This window comes from Pteropus medius, unplaced genomic scaffold (assembly GCF_902729225.1).
Source record: "Pteropus medius unplaced genomic scaffold, Ma_sr-lr_union100, whole genome shotgun sequence".
NCBI lineage: Eukaryota > Metazoa > Chordata > Mammalia > Chiroptera > Pteropodidae > Pteropus > Pteropus medius.
The window spans coordinates 4,531,501-4,553,997 of record NW_024343732.1 but is presented as its reverse complement, the minus strand read 5'-3'; the positions used below and the strand labels follow the sequence as shown (position 1 = coordinate 4,553,997).

Here is a 22,497-nt window from a genome sequence, read left to right as displayed (position 1 = left end):
CGGGCGCAGGGGCGGCCCCGCGGCGCTGCGAGGGAGGCGGGGCCCGGCCCGCTCCGCCCCGGCTGGGCCGGGGGCGCTCGTCCGCGGCTCCCCGGGGCCCCCGCCGGCCCAGCCCGCGGTCGGAAAGGAGACCCAGCCGGGAGAGCGAAAGGGCGCCGGAGCTGGGGGCGCCGCGGCTGCGGGACAGGTCCCGCGGGGCGCCTCGGGGAGCAGGGGGCAGCGGGAGAACGACCCTTCGAGAAGGGCGAGTGGGCTCGGGAGGTTGTTTCCGTGAGGAATGAGACGCTTTGCAGGTCCTTCAAGCCTGTAGACGCCCCCGCCGCCACCCCCTGTCCCGCACTGTAGCTACAGGCCACGTGTGGCTGTGGAGCACGGACCTCTGCGAGTCCTAACGAGGTGAGCTGAATGTAAGGTGCATACACCCCGGGTTCTGACCATTTAGTACAAGAAAGAATGTAAAATAGCTCGCTAATGAGGTTTTATGTGGATTACATGTCGAAGTGGTAATATATTAGGTATATTGGGTTAAACAGTATATTACTAAAATTAATTTCATTTGTTGCTTGCTACTTTAAGTAGGTACAGCGCTAGTCCACAGGTTCTGCAGGAAGTAAGTGGCTTCTTTTGCTCTTCTAGTCTCACCAAGGGAAGAAACAGAAGGTGGGTTTCCTGTGGGGACGTCACACCTGGGAAAATTACACCTAAGAATTACGCAGCAAGAGCAGGGTTTCTTGGACTGTCCAAAGCCAGGACCTTAGAGACCTGCCTTCTAACAGCCCACTTTACCCTTCTGCCACCTCCTCCCCCTCAGTAATGGACAGAGGTTCTTCCTGAAGATGGGGCTGATGCTTGTTCAGTGCATTCCTGCCGACCTCTGACATCCTGTGATGAGAGGGTAAGGCGTTCACTGTCCCATTAGGTACAGGGGTAGCCCCTGTCACAGAACTGTAGGACCGAGAGTTGTGGGGTCTTGGGGCTCCACTGCATGAACCCTGCCTTTGGGTCCCATTCCCCAGAGGGGCTGAGGCCCAGGAGACAATGACCTGCCCAAAGCTGGCTGTGTGCAGTGGAGTACAGCCTGCCATCCAGATTGAGGCATGGGGGGCGGGGGTCAGGGTCAGGGTCAGGGTCAGGGTCAGGGTTAGGGTTCCCTGAGCCAGGCTGAGCTAGCATTTGGAGCTCAGTTTTATGGCTGCTTAGGGAAAAAAATGATAGGGTCCCTGGTGAGGAGTCCTATGAGAAATGAGAGGAGTCTTTTAGGCCAAAATGTGTACGAACAAAGGGAAGAAACCAGTCTGTTTTGTTTGTCAAGGAGGAACCTGGGGGGTTTGCTTGTGTGTGTGTGTGTATTTTGCAGAGGAGGTGTTGAGACACTCTCCCCAAGTTTTTGTTTTAGGGACAGAGCTCCACTTTTGAGTTGCTCTGAATGTCAGGAACTTAAAATTCTTTAGGACATAATGTCCAGTCGGCCCCACCATAAGCATTTCCCAGTGCATTGTGATCAAATACCGCCTCAGCGTACACAGGGGTGCCGGCTTTGTCACCACTATTTACCTCGTCGGAACAAGTAAGCCCTGCACACATTCACCGACGCCTCACACTGAGCGCGTGTGTGGAGACCGTTCCTTTCTCTTAGCCTCCCAGTCTGCCCTCCCCGAGGCCCCTTGAGAGGCAACTTTATTTTGAGACAGACCTAGGTTAGCAGTCAAGGAACTCAATTGTTTGTCTCCACTCTCCACTCATTAGTTGTAAGTCGCTTCAGGCTTCAGATGCAATGTCTCTATTCCACAATTTTCTCCTTCACTAAAAGGATTGAAATGATTTGTGCTGTTGCCCTCACAGGTTTGTTGAAGGGATAAAACAATATTGTGGACATACAGAACCCCGACCATTTAAAGTCATCGTTCGCATTTGAGCGGTTCTCATCTGTTTGCTTTTGTTTTAGCCCAAGGGGCTAGAAACTTGTCCTGGGGTGGGAGGCTGGATTCGGTCCCAGCTCCAGTCTTAGGTTCGCACTGGACCTAAGTCTCCTCCAACTTACTGGTCCTTGACCTTACTTAGCCACCTGACCATACCCCTCTTCGGGCACTCCACACCTGGGCTCTGTTCCAGGCCCTTGAGGCCAGTCCCTCTGCCCACGAGCACCCACACCAAAGTCCTCCCTCTGATCTTCCAGTCAAATCTTCCCCTCTCCACCTCTTCAACACCTAGGTCCATGTGCCTTCCCCCTGGAAGTCCTTGCCAAATCAACCAAGACCACATTACTCCTCCCTTGGCCTCCACTTGACCCTGGCTCCTGCTAGATAGAGTTCATCATTTCTCCATTCCTTACTTTTCTCTGCCTGATCCTCGACAGTCAGCTCACTGCCTATGCATACCCTGTTGACCTCTTCTGTGTTTGGCTTCCCCAGTGAGCTGTGAGCATCTTGGTGCTGGAGGGGGCAGTCATGTCAACTGTTGAGCTTGCCTGCCAAGGGGAACGTTTAGGGCCTTGACCGAGGACAGAGCAGCCTTCCCTCCTTACTGGCTCATATGTCAGGCTCCACGGCGTGTTTCTATCCCTCCGCTGTCCACCATCACACAGCCCCTAAAGGAGAGGCGGCAAACAGGACTCTGCTGGACCAACCCCGCTTTTATGGCCCAGTTAGAGAAGGGCGGTGTTTGCTCGGCCTTCTCTGCCCTCCAACCCCATGTGCCCCCATTTGAACTCGCCTCTCTGCCTCCCGACCCCATGCCCCCATTTGAACCCTCACTCCCATGACTTCCCTCAGCCTGACATCATCTGTCCCTCTCACCCGGGCCTGGTGGCTCATAAATAACAAATCGATTTGGGGACCCAATGCAACCTTTTAATTCCAAGCAGAGTTCCCCTCCCCCAGCATCACACACACAGTGGAAAGGGAAGCCAAGGTCTGGGCAGGAAGAAAACCCAGACCTGGGCAAAAATATATATATAATTATATACACATATGTATTTGTAGAGAAGAAAAGCTGGGTGTGTGATTAAGGTAGGGCAGAGAATTAGGTGAGGAAAGCAGCTGGGGGTGCCCCAATAAATTACATTCTTTAGAGAGCATGGTGGGGGATGCATGGGTGTGGGTGAGATCTGGTAGCCAGGACACTCAGTCTGGCCTCTTGATCCCATCCGAGGGAGCCCCAAGGCCTGGTTCTGCCTAGGACCTGGGTGCCAGAAGGTAGGATTCTAGCTGGCTTTGCCCAGAGGTTGATGAGGGGCTGGGGTTCTACATAGGCAACATCTCCACTCTAAGCCAAGGCTTCTGGGGAAGCCACAGGGCTGAGCATGAGGCTTCGAAGCGTAGGATTTGCGAGGAGAGAACTGGGTGAGCTGGAGGGCAGGGCGCCTCCCCCTGGAGTCAGAGGCAGGAGGCCCAGGTGCGGGGGAAGCTCTGGTGAGGGGAGGAGTGCTGGGCAGACACAGGGGCCTGGAGCTCTCCCTGCCTGCTGCTTCCCGCCCTTACCTCCTCCTGCCAGGCCCGAGGGTTCCACCACCCACTGGTCAAGACACGGAGGCGTGACCTCCTAGTGCCATGTGCATATCACCTCACTCTCACTCTTCTGGGGACCTCTTTTCATAGGGGGAGAGGGGTAGGGATTGGGCGCAGACACTAACTCTGTGTGTGCTGGAGTCCAGCCTGGATTTGCCCTGTGCAGTGAGGACCAGGGATGAGGGGAGGCCCCCGGCTCATTATGGGAGAAACGTCCATGTCCCACAACCCAGCACTGAGAGGCCTGTGCTCCCCTGGACTAGGAATGGAGCCAACACCACCTGTGCCCATCTCCCTGCTTCCCCAAGAGATGATGCTTTGGGGTCTAGTGACCCAGCTCCAGGGCCCTGAAGCAGCAGGGATGAGGGGCAGTCACAGAGCGTGGGGACGGTCAGAAGAGAGAGGCCTTCTTCTTGAGTTCGTTCCGCTTCCACAGAGCCAGCTTGCTAAACTCTTCGGGAGACATGGCGAATACCCTGGAGAAGTCCTCTGCAGACAGGTGCCTCTGTAGGGTGACACATGGATAGGATAGGAGGGTGGGGCTGGGCAGAGTGACGAGTGCCACTAAGACCTCAGGTCTCCCCCACCAGGACCCCCTTCACCCACCAGCGCATTTTCCCAGCACATACCTCTAGTCGCATGCGATCCACACCCGGAGGCAACTTGGTTCGCCCCTTATTGGTTACCACCAGCATTTCGTAGGGATATATCTGAGGGGCAGGGGAGAGGACCAGTCTTATGCTCATAGCCTTTTCTGTCAGCGTAACCCCTTCAACTCCCCAGGCCCCTTTTCAGCCTGCAGGGACCACTGGGTTCATGCCATTTTGCCATTCATCTCCCCCAGCTTTCCTGCTGCACCCCCATCAGCAAATCCAGGAAGACCCCTTAGCGCATTCACTTCCCTGGCTTCTCCCGGAGCTGGCCCACCCCACTGTAGACGCTTATCCCCTGCCCACCGCCCCCCGGCTCTGCCCCTGCCCCTCACCTTCTGCTCCAGCACACAGGGCAGGGAGTTCCCCCGGTCCATCCTCCCCCTCTGGCCCTCTCCGTTCTGAGGAGACCAAAGCTGCAGTGAGCCGGAGCGGGGCAGGGAGGCCTCCCAGCCTTACTCTGGGCTTCTCATGTCCTCACCAGGCAACCCTGTGGCCCCACATCCCCCTCCCCAACACTGCAGTCACCCGTCCACGGCTGCTGGTGCTCCACATGCTCCCCTCCAGAAGGCACTCACCTGCAGGCCTGTGGGAGAGAAGACTCGTTCAGGCAGGCCTCCAAACCTGCGGGCTCAGCCTCCCCACCTCCAGCCACACAGCTCCGCCCACATCACAGATGGGGCTGCCCTGGGGGCCTGCTTAAGCCCCTTTCCCGGCTCCCCTGGCACCAGGTCGGCCCTGCCTCTCACCTGGGCTCCCGGTCTCACTCCCAGAAGGGCTGAAGTCTGTAGACTGTAGCTAAAAAGGACACAAAGGGATTAGAAGGAAGCTGGCATGTTCCTCATTGGTCCCCTTCACTTTAGGGGTCTCGCTGCTCCCCCAGGATGCCAAGTAGCTCGGTCCCTCAGAGGACCCCACATGCACACGCTTCCCGTGTAGTCTGCAACCTCTGGTCTGGGACCTTACCCGGCTCAGGGTGGTCCTGCCGTAGGCGGGGAGAGAAGATGACTTAGATGTTCCTGTGTGCAAAGCTGGAAGAGAGCAAGAGACCCGTTCAGTCTTCTGGGCTGACAGTCATTCCTGAGAGGGCTCCGCCACCAGGAGCAGAGCAGTGAAGGGTGGACTAGGGGGAACCCGGTGGGCCTCTGTTGGCTACTGGCTCCTGCCCATCACCTTCGGCAAGTGACATCATGCTGGCAGCTCTGAACCACCTCTAATGCCTGCCCTCTCTCTAACATCAAGTGCACCAAGTTTACATTTGGGCCAAGTGCCCGAGTGTCAATGTCCACGGTCAGCCAGTGATAGATGATGAAGCTCACCCTCATAAAATGAACCTCTGGGATACAAAATACACCTATCGTTTCATCAAAATAATCGAATTACTACAATTTTATTATTAGCAATGTTAGTAATCAAGTTTCAAACATTCGACGGTATAATACAGAAACAATCATTTTCTCAGCACCGTCAGCTGCTAGATTGCACCAGCATGACCCGATGTCACTTTCAACTTGCATATTTCATAATATCGCACATTATAATTCAAGAAAATTGGTTTTCAGCAATAGGTTTGCCTAGAAAAACTTTGTACTTTGGCTTCATAGTCTGGGCAGATCTCAGCTCCTTCATCTCCAATTACTAATAAGTGTTGGCATTCTGTAGCAATCATTTTGACCAGCATTCTCATTTAAAGGTTTAGCCTTGACAGATGCAAAACTATAAGGAACTGTCTCATTAAAACATAAAATTTGTTATTCAGAAGTTTGGTGAGAACAAAATGTGTTTTCAGACCTTGTTTCCACCCCCCTTACTACTTCTTAATTTTTAAGATACTTAATATTTATTTTTGTGTTGAAAATTATCTGCTTTCGCAATCGTCATTCATTATCGAAGCATTTTACTTTTGCGGTAGGCATACATTTCTACTTCGACTGGAAGAATTTCAACCTACGAGACATACGAAATGGTTTTCATTCCAAATTACTTGTAGAATGTTTATTTATGTTTGAAAGTGACCATTCGATGTTACCATTAAGTCAGCACGACATGCCTGTTCATAATTCTGAAGTCGTTAAGGTCGATTAGCCATGAGAGTAACGCAGGCAATCCTACGATCACATATACGTTCTGGGGCGCCAAAATGGAAGCTAAAGAGCTAATTTTGACTGAGTAGCAAATTCCGGTGGAACACAGACTGAATTCAACCTTTGGAGCATCTCTCTATCTGCCTCATTCTTTAGGCCTTAACTATTTATTCCACATTGTCTAAAAAGGCCTCTTATAACTCCACTCATCCTGAAATACCCTCCCCAGTGACTCTGTGGCTGTCCTAGCCGCATGCGCGCCTTCCGGTTCCTTGAATCCCCCGCCCCAGGGGCCTTCACCTCCACTCCACAGCAGGCAACCCCTTCAATGGCCTTGTCATCCACAACTGCTTCACCCTGACATCTGAAGCCCATGTGTCCCACCTTGTGGCCACAGCACCCTTCTTTGTTTGCAGTTTCCCCTCAGCCTTGTTCCCAGTACATCTGCTCGTCAATCTCCCGGGGACGTCCAGCGTCCCGATCCCAAATTCCCCTTGTCCCTCAGCCTGTGTTTGGGCACACAACTGCTTTCACCAGCACTCAGCAGCTCACTTGGCCCCTCATCCCGCGGCACTTGCCTCACAAACTCTGCCTGGATCAGCCTACAGTTGCCCTCTCGCCGGCAAGCTATGGAGGCAAAACCTGTAGACTATCCAGATGGGAGGCCTTGTAGCAGCTCCCATTCCATGCAGTAGCTATTCTAAACCAGGGGTCCCCGATCCCCAAGCCAGGAATGGTACCGGTTCTCAGCCTGTTAGGAACCGGGCCGCACAGCAGGAGGTGAGTGGTGGGTGAGCGCGTGAAGCTTCATCTGTATTTGCAGCCGCTCCCCAGCGCTAGCATCACCGCCTCAGCTCCACCTCAGATCATCAGGCATTAGATGCTCATAGGAGCACCGGTCCCTGGTGCCGAAAACATTGGGGACCGCTGTTCTAAAGCTTCCCGAATCTCGGCAAGCTTTGCCCACCTTTGGCTCAGCAGACATCCTCCACTTCCACCATGGCCTGCTCCCAGATCAAGTCCCCAGCCCTCAGACAGAGAGTGAGGCCTTTTGAGGCTACCCACATCCTCAGGCTGGGTTCCTTCCCGACCTCCTCCTAACGACCTTCATCCGGATCTGAACGTGCGTGCTCTCCAGGGTACAGTGTGGGCACCCGTCCTGCCCCTCTCTCCTCTCTCTGCACAATCACATTATTCTCACGGTCTTATTACTACCTATAACCCGAAAACTCTGCCTGAGGCCTGAGTCACCCCTCAAGCTTGCGACTTGGTCAGACTCGGCTCCCACCTACATGCACTTCAAATCCAACACATCCCCAAACCAGTCTCCTCATCTCCCTCCACCGCCCCCGCCCCAAACCTACCTCTTTCAAGATCTCAGTTCCAGGTTTGTCATCACCCGGCACCCAAGACAAAACCCAGCCTGGTCTCCCCTTCACCTCCCACCTCTAATCAGCCATTGAGTCTAGTTGATTCAATCTCCTATACATTTCTCAAACCCATTCCTTCTTCTCTGGACCTGTGTATATTTTAGCCTTTACCTAGACTACTGGAAAGTGTGGCAGATTGTCTCCTAAGATGGCCTCGATCACTATCCCCCAGCCCGCGTGCCTTCCTGCAGTTCCTGTCATCAGGAAGTGACTGTCTCCCCTGCCCGAGTCTGTGCTGTCGGGGAGCTGCTCTGACCAGTGCAACACAGTGGAAGCGGGCTGTGTAGCTTCTGAGGCTGGGCTTTTACAGGCCTGATAGCTTCCAGTTTGGGGTTCTCAGATCTCCCCGCTCCTCTCCACTCGCCATGCTCTAAGGACATCCGGGCTCGAGTCAGTGGTTTGAGGCATGGTGTCCAAAGCACTGGCCACCCCACCTCTTTGCCTTCATTCCTGCTACCACATGGCGCGCTTGGGATGATTCCAGGCTCCTGGAGGCCCTCTATGCTGGCCAGGATGTTTCCTGTCCCTCGCCTTTGTTTCCACCGTCCCTAATGTCTGCCATGTCTTCTCCTCCACTGGCTCGGTTTAGCAACCTCCCAATCCTCCGAACCCAGGCCCTGTCACCAGACTCTCAAAGCACTCACTACGCACCTCTCATCTCGCCAGAATACCTGCAGGACCCAAACCCCAGTTTCCGAGTCAGTTTTCCCAATGATTGGAAGCTACTGAAGGAGAGGACTATATTTTTTCACTCTTTATAATCCCCAGTGCCTAGCACATGGTAGACACTCAATAAATTTTTATTAAATTAAACAAAATTAGCTAATTCTGCTTTGGCCGACACTGTCCTTTATCATCTAGTCTTGCTCCAGGACTGGTATTCTTGCCCTAAGGACAGCATGAGCGCCTTGAGCCAGCAACCCAATTTTCTGTCCCTTGTACCCACAGTAGCACAGTGCCGGGCATACGACAGACACCTGACTATTCGATTCCGGCCTCAGGGTCTGGCCAGGCAGACCCCAGCTCCCTGCGTGGCACTCACAGGTATGGAAGGGCGTCCGGTCGGGCAGGGAACGGGCTTTCCTCCGGGTAGGCAATGACTTCTCCATCTCCTCTTTTAAGATCATCTTTCCCAAGTTGGAAGTAACCTGGGAAAGGAGAAAGAGAGATGGGTCTAAGACAGAGATGCTCATTTCTCATCTCCAAAATGTTCGGAGCTGGGCATACTGCAGGCAGGAGTGGGGACAGACTTCCTGGGTGGCTGGGCCGTGCCCGGGAGCCTGTGGAGTCTGTCATTCTGGTCTGCTGTGCTGCCACATTGGGTTTGGCCACTCTTGAGAGCAAGGAGTCAGAGCCACTCAGTGTAACTCTACTCCCATGGCCTCCTCATCCCAGGTCACGATGCCCAGAGAACAAGCCCATGTAGCCGTCAGTGGCCTTTGCATGACTCCCAACACCCTCTCTCCTCCCCTGGAGACCAGCAGGCTGCTCTCTCCTGTCCCCTCTTCCCATAAATTGCTCAGCCTGCTGAAGCCTGGCACTGGGGAGACCACCATTTCTGTGCTTTTGACCCTAATATTCACTGGTGTTCCCCCTAAAGCAGCCACTGAAATCCTAGGAAAGAAGGGGAATTCCTTACATGCTCTGACCAGGATGCTCTTCAGACATGGACCCATTTAGAACAGAACAGCTAAGGAACCAGAACCTTTTTCCCCAGGAAGACACAGGGAGGCCGGGTTAGGGAGTAGCGAGATGCTACCTTACTGAGTTCCTCTCTTTGACGCTCCCTGAGAGCCTTCATCTCCTCCCCAGAGTCATCATCTTCCTCTTCCTCCTCCTCCTCTGCCCCTCTCCGCGATGCCTTCCGCTTCCTCCATTCTGTCTCTGAGAAACATGGGCAAAAGCAGGCGTGTCAACCAACCGTTTGCTCAATAAGTATTTATCAGATGCTGGCTGTGTGTGCGGCACTAGGCTGTGCCTTAAAGCAAACACTACAGATTATCTTTAAACGATAAAATAAAATAAAATATAAAATAAAATAAAATATAAAATAAAATAAAATAAAATAAATAAATGAAATAAAATATAAAATAAAATAAAATAAAATATAAAATAACCTTTTCTAGTGTTGCAGTGAGGCTGGGTAGGCAACACACATTCACACAACTTAAATTCACTGGGGACTAAGACCTTGTCTCATTTCTCTTTCTCTTTTCCAGACCTATCACAGAACCTGGGACACAGTGGAAGTGTGACAAATGTCTGTCGAGTGGTCAAATAAATGAATGAAAAGAGACGAATGACTAACAAATAGGGCTGCTGACACCAGAGCTATGGGAATGCGAGAGGAGTGAGCAAGGAGCTTGCAGTGTTCCCTTTGGGCCACAGGGTGGAAGTGGGGGTCGGGGTGAGGGTGGGCTCATGGGGCATCAACCAGGGCTATGAGGCGGTGTCCTAGCCTCCCTTTCCCCTCTCCCACGGTTTCGCCTACCCACAACGGCCAGCGATGGCGGGCATGGCCAGTAGTCGGTTTCGATCTTGGCTGGCTGGTTGGGGTCAGGCGGCTGGGCCGCAGGGAACTTGGATGACTCGATGATGAGGTCCTCGATGAGGTGCTTGCTCTGAGGGCTGCCTCCCATGGACTCTGCAGGCAGAGGTCACGGTCAGCCCACGCATGCCCCCAGCTCCCAACTCCCTCACTTCTCCCGTTTCTCGCCTGCGAGTTCGTGGATGCGAAAACAATGCACGAGGAAGAGCACAGGGCACGGTTCTGTGCTGTTACGGACAGTTATTCTCCTGTCCCCTCCCAGCCCTTGGCGTGGCCTCCCAGCACGTAGCAGGAAGGGGACTTGGGTCAGTTAGGGGAACTTCACCTCTCTGCTTGTAGATGGGTGGCTTCTTGTAGATGTTGGAATCTGGGCGGGTGGTCTCTGTGGGGAGGGAGCAAGAGCGGGTGAGAAGGAGGGTGTGTCGATGGTGGGGGGGGCCAGGTCAGTGAGGAGAATGGAGACCAGTGGAACGGGAGAAGGTAGGACATTCATGGGCTCCGGTCGAAAGCCAAGACAGAACCGAGAGTTCTTAGAACTGTCCCTTAGGGGGTTGGGACTTTTTGCACTTTTCTGGTTGGGTGGGAAAGAAGACGTGACAGGATCCACCATCTTTGGGAGCTGTGCCCAGGATCATGTTATCTGGGGGTCTGGCTAGTTCTGTGGGGAGTATATACCCCAGACAGTGGGGCACTGAGAGCAAGGGGCTTGGTTTCCTGAAGGAAAAAATAAAAGTCTTAGGAAAAGGATGCAGCCGGGATGTCACTAAGACCTACCAGGATGGTGGAAATGGGGCAGGCTGGTCCGGGGGGTCCCAGTGGTTCTTGGAGCTGACGCCTGAGAGATGGTTCCAGGGGACCGGCTGTCCGCCCACACCTGCAGAGCGGAAGTGAGGTTCACTGCAGCTCCCAGGTCCCCCACCCTACCCCTCCAACCCATGTAGACACGGCTTCGTCTCACTCCACATCTCTGTCCTCCCACCCTAGCAGCCACGAGCCCCCTACCCCGGGGCAGAGGCAGGGCATCCAAGAACTTGACCTGCTGATGGAGCCTGACCCAGGAGAAAGAATTACATGACGTCCTGGGTCAGACAGACAGATGGACAGAGCTGGACAGTGACAGGTCGAGGTCCACTGATTCCATCACCCCCTGGGCTCTGCAGAGCCCTGTCTGGCTGGATGCATGTGGGGGATGGGGGTTGGGCCTGTCAGAGCAGGGCTGGGTGGTGTCAGGTATAGGGCAGACTCACCTCTGGGGATGGTGGGGGGGATGTGGATTTGGGTGACAGCGAGCGCTGCAAAGGAGAGGAGCTGGTCAGAGCCACAGGGTATAATTAAACCTTTATCCCTAGACCCCCAGAGGGGCCACTGCATCCCCCACCCAATTCTGTATCTTGCCTGCCCAATGTCTGGGCCACTTCTTCTCTATCAGTCCTTGCCACTATCCAGCACTAGCCCTCCGTCCTTCTCCCTTCTAGTACTTTCCTGGGCAGAGTCCGAAGTCTTTCCTAGAACGTACCAAGAAGCCACAGATCCTGGAGTAGTGTGCTTGTGCTCTGAGGGCCAACAGAAGACGCCTGTGGCCCCGTCCTCAGAGCCTAGCAATGAATGGCAGAGAACGACCCACAAGCATCCGGGATGGGGTCCAGGCTCCTAGTCAGGTATTTAAGTCTCCCCCAGGCTGGCCCCCTCTTACTGCTCAGCCATGACAGTACTCCTTTCTTGAATACCATTTATAACATACCTGGCGTGTGTGTATGATCTCGTGTACTAACTACCTGGTGAGGTAGATGGGCAGAGGTATCACCTCTATTTTACAGGCGAGGAAACCGAGACCACACCATCACGCTGGTCACTCAGCTAGGACTTCTGGCCTCCGAGTTCAGTGCTCCTGGCATTTTCCACAAATCTGCTGTCTTTCTGCCCACTCCCACTCTCCTTCTATGTGACCCCTCTGCTGCCGCCATTCAAACATGGCCTCCCTGCTCACTACATGAAGCTCCCCTGCAGCCCATCTGCCGGCTCTCCACGAACACTCGGTCCTCACTGGTTGATTCCTGCACACGGTTCCCTTTCTTGTTTTGGCCTCCAGAAAAGAAAGCACCTCCCATGTGGCCAGGGGAGCCCTTCCCCCAAGTCTTGTCCAAGAGGAACCCCCCACCCCTCACCTCCCGGCTTCTGGGCAGCTCCACGTGTTCCAGGAGAGAGTAGGTAAAGTGGGGCTCGTAGATCATGAGGTCAGGCCGCTCGATGTCCAGGATGGCCTTGTCCTTGGGGATGGCGGCCAAGTCCTTATAGCCCAGCACCTGATTGTCCATCTTGGCCTGTAGGAAAATGATGCCAATGGAACAGACGAGCCGAAAGGCTCACCTGGGATCCTGGCCTTGCAAGCCAGATTTGCAATTTATTAGGAAGAAAATGGGCAGCCTTTTTAGATGGCAGCTCCTATAAATTAATAATTTCACTATTTAATTTTAAGGGTTTAGAAAGTCGCCGTAAAAAACCTAGCACTCTGGGTACAACGAGACAGGATGAGACCAGGAAAATGGGAGTGAGGAAACCTCTGGATTTGGGGGTTCATTCCGCCCACCTGCTGTAGTAGGACCACGCGGAGATGGGGCGGGGGCAAGAGAAGCCGCCTAGGAGCCAGCGTGTCCCACCCCTCCCTCCTCCCAGCCTGAGGGTGCCAGCGGCGGGAGGAATACTTACCACGATGCTGGAGGGAGAGCCGGGAACACTGGAGCCTCGGGAGGAGCTGACGCTCCCGGGGGAGGTAAGTGGTTGCTGGGGAGAGTGAGAAGGCGGCCGTGGGAATGTGCGTGCGGGCGAGGGCCGCGGGCAGGCCGCTCCAAAGGCGCAGGATTGGCCAGAGGAGGGTGGACCAGGGCAGAGGAGACTCCCTAGGCCTCTGGGGCCCCGGGGTGGGGCGCTGCGGGCAACCACCAGGTGGCACCATCGACCTCGACCTGACCCTCGGCGGGAAGCCTGGCCCCACCCACCGCGAGACCCAGGCCCTCACTGCCCAGACTTGGGTGTATAAAGCCCCGCGCACCTTCTGCAGCCGTTCCATGCAGCAGGGAGATGACTGGGCGGGTCACTCGTGGGTCCCTGTGCGCAAGGGGAGACGACAGGGCGTCAGGCTCGGCCTGGCTTCTGGGCGCTGCGCGCTCGGGGCCGCGAGTGCAGAAAGGGCGTCCCACTGGGCTGTAGCGTCCTCATCCCTCGGCGACTCTCCAGGCTGCGGGCCGAGTGCAGGGCCTGGAATGCGAGGGAGAACGTGCCGGCTAGGCCGTCGGGCCGGGATCTCAGCGGGCGCGGGCTGGGGCTGGGGCGCCCTGCGCGCTGGGCGGGCGGAAGGGTGCCGGGCCGTGCTGGGCTCAGGCTTTCCATTCGCTCAGCTGGGGAAGCGAGCGTGCCCGTGGACCAGGAGGCGGGAAAGTGGACGGCCGCACTTGTTTTTGAGCCATTGTTCTCTGGCTGGAAAGGAAATGACGGCAGGGGTCAGTCATCCGGGTGCTCTCACACCTGCCCTGCGGTGGGGCTGCTTGCAGGCCCAGGTTCTCTCACTGCCCCCTGCCTCTGCCATGCCTCTCGCCTCGGCTCAGTGCTGGTCCCTCGTCCCACTCCCCCCTCCACCTACTGTCCACTGTGCCCCCTCTCTCTTATCTTCCGGGAAGGCCGAACATAGAGGGACTTAGTAATGCCTATGTAGTGGACAAACTGGGAGGAAAGGACAGGGAATGTAGCGGGCTTGCGGGGGAGTGGTCAGGCCATTGGCTGATGGCCGCCACTCTGCCCCTGGTTCCGCCCCGGGTTCCACCCTCCCATCCTCTGGTGAAGAAGGGAGAGGAGGGTGGAGGGAGCTCAAACCTCCATGTGCCTGTCCCTATACAGCAGTGGTCTCACTTGCAAACATTCAGTAAAACACCCTTTGGGGCCAAGGCCCCATCCCAGCCGCCCATAGCCTTCTCGGTGCTGAGGCTGCCCTCCGAAGTGTGACTGTGCTGCAGGCCGGGGCCCCCGGTTCAGCAGGAAGGCAACCTGGCAGGCACTGCTCTCCCTTTGTTTCTAGTGAATTAGGTCCTGTCTGCTGCAGTAGATTATGAGTTCCCTGGGCCACCGTCCATGTCCTCTCCTCCTTCAGTGACTCTCTTAGCGATGCTCCCATCTCCCCCGCCCCCACACCCAGTAGTGAACACATAATAACCATTCAATGAATGCCTGGCTGAGTTTCCACTGTGATGGTAGCAGCGAGACTGTCTTTCTGTCTATTGGCAATATGCCACAGAGTGAAGAGAGATAAAGGCTACAGAGATCTAGGGAAGAGGCAGCATAACATAGTGGTTAAGAGCATGGATTCTGAAATAGAGAGCCTGGGGGTGAGTATAAGACTCTGCTACTCAGAAGCTGTGTGACCTTGGGCAAGTTACTTACCCTCTCTGTGTCTCATGTTTCTCATCTGTAAAATGGAAGATAGTGTCATAGGGTTGCTCTGAGTATCACACAAATTATAACAGGTGCAATGCTCAAAACATTATAAATTCTATGTAGAGTGTTAGCTATTATTTCTATCTCTACCAGAACTAATGAACTTAGGTGGTTTTTCTGTAGTCATTCTTTGTGACAGAGGGTCGTGAGAGGCTGAAGTCATTGGTGCTCCCAATCTTATCAGCCATTACTTTGTATCAGGCCATTCTTCTGCTCCCTCACTGTCTCTCCACCACCAAAACCACCTGCTCGCTGCACAAGCAGCCCCTCCCTGCTATTGCACATGCCCTCCCACTAATCTCTGTCTACCTCCTTCTCTCCCAGATCCCATCCATCCTTCAAGGTCTGTCCTAAACCCCCCTCCTCTGGGAGGCCTCCCCTACTATTCTAGTCCTCAACCTTCTCTGAATTCCAGTGGGACTTAAAAAGAGAACCATGTAACCTAGTCCTTGATTATATGTCGCCTGACATGGGAGCATGATTTTTTTGCTTACTAGAATGACTGCTAATTTCTGGAGGGCAAAACCAGCAATAATAGCCACTGTGTTTTGTATGCTCATGCTAGGTACTTTGATAAGCACTTCGCAAGGATTATTTTGTTTCATCTCTCCAACAACCCTATAAGGTAGACCCATTTTTCAGATGAGGAAACTGAGGCTCAGAGAGGTTGAAAACTTGTCCAGAGTCACGGAGCTGAAAGTGACCGTGTCTTCAGCGTTGGCATGATTCAGAGTGCCTACGTAGACCTGTGTCAGCTGCGGAGTAGAATCTGCCACATTTTTCGAGTCTTTTGGAATTCTAGAGCCAAAGATCCCTCAAGGATGAAAGACTCCATTCCAGAGCTTTATCCTTCCCCTGCCTTCTCAGCGCTCACTTCGTAATGTTTTTAAGTAGGTGTCTGAGGACCCGAGAGCTGTTAGCTCTTCTCACTCCTCTCTAATATTTATTAACAGCCATTGTCAGACTAGCTATACACTTGGCTTAGCCCTAGCGGCAAATGCTTATTCATCCATTCACCCATCTATTCATCTGCCCGTCCACCCACCCACCCACCCTATCACGCATTGTTTTATCCATCCATTCACCAAATACTTTCTGAGCACTTATCCCGCAGTGACCACAGAGCAGCACTCTGTGATGTAAGTCTTCTGGAGAACACAAAGATGAGTCAAAGGAGCACGCTGCCCTTCCAGAAATGAGGCATGGATGTAGATAACTGCCATGCAAAGCAGAAAACTACATGTGCCAGATAAGATAGTATATGGGGCCGTGCGAGGTCACAGGACAGAAGATCACTCCCGCTGGGGTGTCAAGACGAGAATATAAAAAAAGGAGTTTCTTAGAGGTGGCAGTATGTGAGGTAGGCCTTCAAAGATGCCCAGTTTGAGATCATGCAAAAACCGAAAGGAAAAAAAAGGATTTTTTTTGAAAGAGAAAGCAGCGTGAGCGAAAGTGAGGGCGCAGGGAAGTACTGGGCCCGTCTGCAGAACACCATGTGTGGCTGATTGTAGAGCTCACGCGGCTGAGAGATGTTTGGGGCAGGGGGCTGGGGCCAGATTGCAGAGACCTTGAACCCAGACTAGGGAATTTAGATCGCACTCTGTGGGCAACAGGGGCCACGGAATGCTTAGAAATTTCTTTTGAACAATGAAGCGACAGATCCAAGCGGCGCTTTGGAAAAATGAATCTGGCTGCAGCCTGGGAGATGGAATGGACAGAAAGAGGCTGTCCAGAGACAAACTAGCCAGGAAGCGATGGCAACAGTTCAGGTGGAGGAGTGTGAGGGTCTAGATGTGGGCAGGGGGCAAAGATGGAAAGGGGCGAGTGGGGGAAAAGCTAGAGGCACAATGTGCAAAACAGGACTTGATCAAGAGAGCCCCAGGGCAGGGGCAGTTTGCAAGCCCGAGAGACAGGAGACGGAGAAGCAATGAGTCCACTTTTGCCAGGTCGAGGCTGAGGTGGGTGCAGTAGGTGAACAGGTGGGAATGTCCCGGGGAACTGGAGGTTGGGGGAGGGGCAGGTCGGAAATAGAAATTTGGGAGCTATTTGAGTTAGAGGTGGTGGTCTGCACATGTGGTTGCCAAGAGGGAAAGAAGGTCAAAAACAGATCCTGGGGAAATATCCAGGGGAAACATCCAGGGGACTAGAAGGAAGAAATAGCCAGAGAGGGCACGAAAGGGAGGGGGGAACTAGGTGGCCAGCTCCTTGGGGACAGGGAGTCTTTATGTTTTCAGCAAAGGGCCTGATACATAGTTAGTGTGCAATAAATATTGGGAGGAAGAATGGGGGTGGGGAAGGTAAGGAGGGACTGAGAAAGAACGTCATGAGGCTGAGAGCCCACCGCCCAGCGAAGGCCGGAAGTGCCAAAAGGATTGATAGCTTGCCAGTGAGGATGTCAAGGCCCGGTGGCCTCTGAGAGCATCTTCAGAGGAACGGTGAGGCCTGCTTGTTAGGGATGACAGAGACGGCAGGCCTGGCTAGGACACACAGGTGAGGGGGGGTGCTTCCACGAGGTATGTAAGACGGGCAGGACCAGGCTAGAAAGAGTAACTTTGGAGGAGGCGAGATTGGCTGAAGGTTTTTAAGCAAAGGGGAGACTTGACCATGTTTGCAGGCAGAAGGAAGAGGAGAGGAAGAGATGGTGGCTGCCGGAGATGGGGGTTACCTGGCAGGGGGCCAGTTCAGCAGGGGAGAGGGGTCCGGTCCATGTCCAGGTAGAGCCCAGCTTTGAAAAGGAAACCACATTTCTCCAAAAGGAGGACAGGTAAGAAGCTGGCTCACCACATACAGGGGCCTTTAGAGGGGCCAGTCCCAATTGGGAGGCTCTTATTAAAAGTGAGAGATAAAGTCCTATGCAGAGGCGGGTTAGGCAGAGGTTGAACAAAGCAGAGAGGGTTTGGAAGGTTCATTGTGGGAAGTGTGCGTGGCTGAGACTGTTGGGGAGAACAAAGCTGCCATGTGTCCTGGAGGCTGTGTCTGCACCTGGTGGCCCTGGTACCCTCCCCTTGAATACCTGCTGGGGGGAACGGGACACTGAGAGGAGCAATGACTATCTATCAGTGGTAAGGAGGAAGGAGAGGGGTCCGAGATGAGGCATTTCACAGGTGTACACGGTTATGCACTGGGACTCACACTCTCACGTGCACATGCACTGACCCACAGGCCCGGCCACTCAGAGGGGGTTCAAAATAATGATGCCTCTGCTCTGTCCCCCTTCTTATACACAGCTTTCCACAGCCCCTTGCCCATCACCTGAGCCGGGTCTCACCCCTCAGCCTCTGCATCTTCTCCCTCGCCCTGAGCCACATTGCCGTCACGCCAGTGCCCACCCGGTATGCTAGAAAGCACGCTGGTAAATTATTAATATCTTGCCCTTCCGGGGGCATTGCATTTTAATTTGAGGCCAGACTTAAGGCGTGAGGTCTTACTGGTGAAATTTTAAGCTAGCAGGGAAAATGTTTTGGGGCAGATGAATGTGTGTGTGAGTGTGTGTGTGTGTGTGTGTGTGTGTGTGAGAGAGCTGAGAGCTTGAGAGAGAGCAGAGAGAGCGAAGCGAGAGAGAGAGAGAGAAGAGAGAGGGAGAGAGAGAGAAAAAGAGAGAGAGAGAATGAGAGAGAGAGAGACAGAGAGACAGAGGAGAGAGAGAGAGAGTTTTCTTGGCTTCTCTCAAATTACACCACACAGGCAACTCCACCCACAGGTAGCCCTCCCCCAAAGCTACTTTCCTCTAAGTCCACACCCTCTCTCACCTCCTCCAGCCTCACCCCTCTCCCACCACGTGCACACCTCCTGCCTATGCGCATGCACTCCCTAGGTCCCAGCAGCCTGTCATGAAAGAGGTCCCAAGGTTAGTCTGCAGCGGGAAGGGAGGGCGGGATAGAAGGAAAGGAAAAAATCTGGGAGGAAGGCAAGCCCAGGTGGCAGAAGGGACATCTCAGCTGCCCGCCCTCCTCCCCCATCAGACACCAGCAAGCGCCTCTGTCAGCCCCACCCTCCCCCAGCTGTGCAGCCGGCCTTATCTGAGCCACCAGCCGGCCCCACCTCACACTGCCCACCCGAATCTCCATGGCAACTAGAGCCTCTCAGCTCCCTGGTGGGGTGATAAAACCCACCCACCCATCCTCACTCTGTCTCGCTCCAGTTAGGGCCTGATCTGACTGTGAAGGCTCAACCGGGAGACCCACAGCCTGGGTCCTCTGGTCCAGTTTCTGCTCCTATCCTAGGCCGGCCACCACTCGCTCTGCACCAGCTACTGGGTCAGGGGCTCTCATGCATCCTCTCTGTGTTCACATAAGCCAGCGTTTACCCCAGTTAGATGAGGAAACCGTGGCTGAGAGGTTGACTTGCCAAAGGACATCAAATAGAAGCCGGGCTGCAATTCCCACCCAGGCCTGTCTCAGGCCAAAGCCAAGGGACACGCTTTTCAACGGGTTGCCAACGATCCCACTTAATCTGAACTTGGAACTTGGGATCCCATGTGTTCACCTCATATGGGGGAGCTGCCCAGAATCCTACTTGCTGGCCTGGCATGTGGACAAGGGGCAGGGAGGCTGGGGGACTCAGGCTTTGTGCCCATGGGCAAGGTCAAGCCTTGGTGCGGGCTGTAAACGAGTTATGAAATGAGGCCGGCTGTCCCAGTGGGCTGGGGGCAGGGCAGGCAGGGACTTCGACCCCGCCGTTTCCCTCCAGTTTCACTCACAGCGTGACTGAGGTCCTTGCTCCAGCCCTGCCTGCTCGTTCTGTTTTCTATTCCTTTTTTCTTTACTTTCTTCACCCTTCCTCCGTCTGTTTCCCTTTCACCCTCTCTTGCTCCCGGCTCCACCCCTGCGGTTACTGTGGCAACAACTCAGAGCCAGAAATAAAGGCAAGATCCAGCTAGGTCACCAGTTCCCAAAACAGCATCCCAGGGCGGAGAGGAGAAGGGTGGGCGGCTCGGACCTGAGGGAGCAGGGAGGCCCAGGCCCGCTCCAAGGGCGGGCTCTGTGTGTGGGGGGAAGGGGTGGCACCCACGCTCCCTCAAAAAGGATGTGATGAGAGCAGGGGAGGGCTTCCTGCTCCGGGCCAGTGGCTCATCGGAGCCTCCCTCACCTTGGTCAGGCCTGAGGCCCGTGCCTTTTCTAAGGCTAGCGAAGCCATCACTCTCTCTTCTCATTTTCTCCTTCTCCCTCACCCCCATTCTTAAAGCCCTGTTCTACCTGCTAGGACAAGGGTTGGAGTTCCTCTAACGCTAACACTATACAGCACCCTCTCACACTCTGGGGAGCATCCGGCAGGGACCGGTGAGCCAGAATCTGGGTCCTGGCCTGAGAACCCACCTGTTCAAGGCCTTGCCTCCCTTTGCTCCTGAGGACAGCAGGACTGGGCCCAGGCACCCCTCCTACCTAACTCGAATATGCATCTATTCATCCTATTTCTCTTAGATCTCTTTCTTGAGTTTTTATCTGCCCTCTGAGGAGTCCCTCTTTGTGTGCCCCCAGCCCCTCAGGCTTGCTTGGTCATGTTCCTGCTCTGGCCTCTATTTATAGCTGGTCTTGTTGGCAAGCTATAGTGTCACTTGTACAAGCTGGATCAATAGGGCTGGGGGAGATGCAAGGAACTCACACCCCAAAATCAGCTTTCTGAATTATGAGGCATCCCTGTCTGGTCTTTGCACACCCACCTGAGCTCCGAAAGAGGAATTCCCATCGAGCTGCACCCCAGGGTGGACAGCCTGCCAAGGCGTTTGACACAGGGCCACGTAGAGGCCACAGCACTGAAGCGAGACTCACACGTGGGCACAGGCAGGAGCGCCCACACTGAAGCTCAGCTGCAGAACTCACGCACCTGCTCGCAAGATCACACCCCCACTCTCCCGGCGAGGCCCCCACAAAATGACACACAGCGCCGTCGACACCCTCGCGCATCCACCCACCGATCCTCCCCTTCACAGCCACTCGCGCCATGTGCCGACACCCTCTCCCCAAGCTGTGCATGTGTACGGCAACATACCCAGAGTCGCCCCTCTTTACCCACCCCGTGGGGCGTCCTGTGCCACCCATCTCCAAAGCACGACTGCCTCCATCTCTTAGACCTCAGACCTGCTCCCCTGACTCTGGCACCCCGGCAACACAGTCTCCTGGGAGGGACATACCGGGTGCATCTGCCGGGGAAAGGGTGCTTGGCCTGTCAGGCGGAGGGAGGGCACAACTAGCAGGGGCGCCTCTGGATCCTTGGGGGCCGGCATGTCTGCTGGGCCCCCAGCTCCTAGCAGGGCAGCAGCCAGCAGCGAGAGCACACTGGGGTCAGACCCGCGGCCACGCCCTGCCACCCAACCTCATTCCGCATTTGGCCCTCACCCAGCCTGGCCAGCCAAGGGCGAGAAGGGGGCTCCCCAGGGCGCTCTCCCCAGGAGCACGCCCTACGCCAGCAGCATTTAGGCCTCTGTGTGAGCCGCTCCCCGTCAGGGTCTGTGGTGCCGTGGGCGGGAGGCTGACAATCCTTTTCTCCCCCTTCCCTGTCCTTTGGCAAAGAGGAAGCGGCTCCCCTGCCCAGCCTGGGCCCCATCCCTTCGCTCAGACTTCTGGGCCACACACCTAGGTGAAGGGGGCACTGCGGTGACAGCATGAACACCCCAGCCCCTCTGCCTTAAATCAGAGGGCGGTTGGATCAGATCTGGCCAGCGGGCCATTCTCCCACTGAACAAGCGGCCACAACTGGCCCTCTCCAGGGTCTCCCTGCCACCACCCAGAGCCTTTCTCCCAGGCTGGGGTTGCAGCCCATAGCACCCAAAGAAGGGAAGAGCATGGGAAACCCTGCCACCTACCTGTTCCCAGTTTGGCCCAGACACTCTGAGCCCCAAGGCCGGGCAGGGACAGGCGCAGGCCCAGGTCCCAGGCTGTCCTAGGTTGTAGCAGGCATCTCTTCCAGGAACTCAGCTGTGCTTTCTCAGAGCACAAATAGCAGGAAAAAAAGCCGGCTGGGGTGTGGTGGTGGGGAGCTGGCGAAGGAGGGGACCTACCCTACTGGGCTCCCCCTCCCTAGCCCCCACGCGGCTCCTCCGCAAGCCTGGTGCCTGGATCCCCGTGCTGGGGAGTCTGTGTCTGGCAGGTGGGTGGGCAGGACAGCGGGCGGCCGCCGGCTCCCCGCTCTCTCCCCACCTCCAGCTGATAGCGTGCGGCCAGCCCGGGGTGTGTTCGTGTGTGTCTGCTCTTCCACCTCGCTCTCGCTCACTGCAGCTCAATCCCTTTCAAACAAGAGGAGCATTAAGCCGGCATCATGACGAAGCAGAATCAGAAGCAGACTGGGCCAGCCGCTGGCCTTTTTCCCTTTCCCACACCCCCAACCCTGCAACACTCATGCTCACACATACGCAGCCCCTCGAGCCTTCTCATAAACAGCCAGAGTTTGATTCCTGTGGTAGGGCGGAGGGTGGGGGATGGGGGGAGGGTGGACAGGGCTCTGCTGGTAACCGAGGGGTGACAACACCTAGTTTCTCCAAGCACCTGTATCTCCTACTCAGCACCTAACAGCAGCCACAGAGGCCTCTGGGGTCCCTGCCTCTCTGCGGTGCTAAAGGGTGCTGAGGGCTAGGGGTGTGGGCACAGATGCCAGAACTGGTCACGCAAGGATTAACCCTCTTTTGCAGAGGGTGGATGGGAAGATTGGAAAAAGCAGATCTTCAGCACAAGAGACTAGGCTGGCCCCTTAGGAACCCGAATCCCCTGAGAACTTCAGCAGAGCCCAGCGGTGGTGGTTTGAGTGAGAAGGACCCCTTTTCTTGACAGGGCAACTTCATCAAAAGGGAACTTCCTGTCA

General features: G+C 55.1%; 1 protein-coding gene and 1 long non-coding RNA gene across 11 annotated transcripts in view; one reads left to right on the top strand and one right to left on the bottom strand.

The window, feature by feature from the left end:
* The first annotated feature begins 27 nt into the window (after positions 1–27).
* LOC120606617 (uncharacterized) lies at positions 28–9,966 on the top strand. Its single transcript, XR_005653928.1, has 3 exons — positions 28–396; positions 8,619–8,714; positions 9,890–9,966. It is a non-coding gene; the product is annotated as an uncharacterized LOC120606617 (long non-coding RNA).
* Positions 2,828–22,497, bottom strand: part of DMTN (dematin actin binding protein) — a 28,500-nt gene continuing 8,830 nt past the window's right edge. For 3 of the 10 annotated variants that reach the window (XM_039868022.1, XM_039868019.1, XM_039868020.1), the window contains 15 exons: positions 13,268–13,473; positions 12,925–12,999; positions 12,384–12,539; positions 11,466–11,510; positions 10,993–11,092; positions 10,544–10,600; positions 10,162–10,314; positions 9,430–9,554; positions 8,713–8,818; positions 5,123–5,187; positions 4,906–4,954; positions 4,735–4,742; positions 4,492–4,557; positions 4,136–4,216; positions 2,828–4,011 (listed from right to left, as the gene is read on the bottom strand). In XM_039868022.1, the coding sequence (XP_039723956.1) occupies positions 3,898–4,011; positions 4,136–4,216; positions 4,492–4,557; positions 4,735–4,742; positions 4,906–4,954; positions 5,123–5,187; positions 8,713–8,818; positions 9,430–9,554; positions 10,162–10,314; positions 10,544–10,600; positions 10,993–11,092; positions 11,466–11,510; positions 12,384–12,539; positions 12,925–12,999; positions 13,268–13,285 (1,218 nt within the window). In that variant the 5' untranslated portion in view covers positions 13,286–13,473 and the 3' untranslated portion in view covers positions 2,828–3,897. Of the gene's footprint in view, positions 4,012–4,135; positions 4,217–4,491; positions 4,558–4,734; positions 4,743–4,905; positions 4,955–5,122; positions 5,188–8,712; positions 8,819–9,429; positions 9,555–10,161; positions 10,315–10,543; positions 10,601–10,992; positions 11,093–11,465; positions 11,511–12,383; positions 12,540–12,924; positions 13,000–13,267; positions 13,474–13,855; positions 13,881–14,649; positions 14,675–21,505; positions 22,010–22,497 lie in introns of those variants that run through there. The other 7 variants (XM_039868021.1, XM_039868018.1, XM_039868023.1 and 4 more) reach the window with 7 other exon arrangements.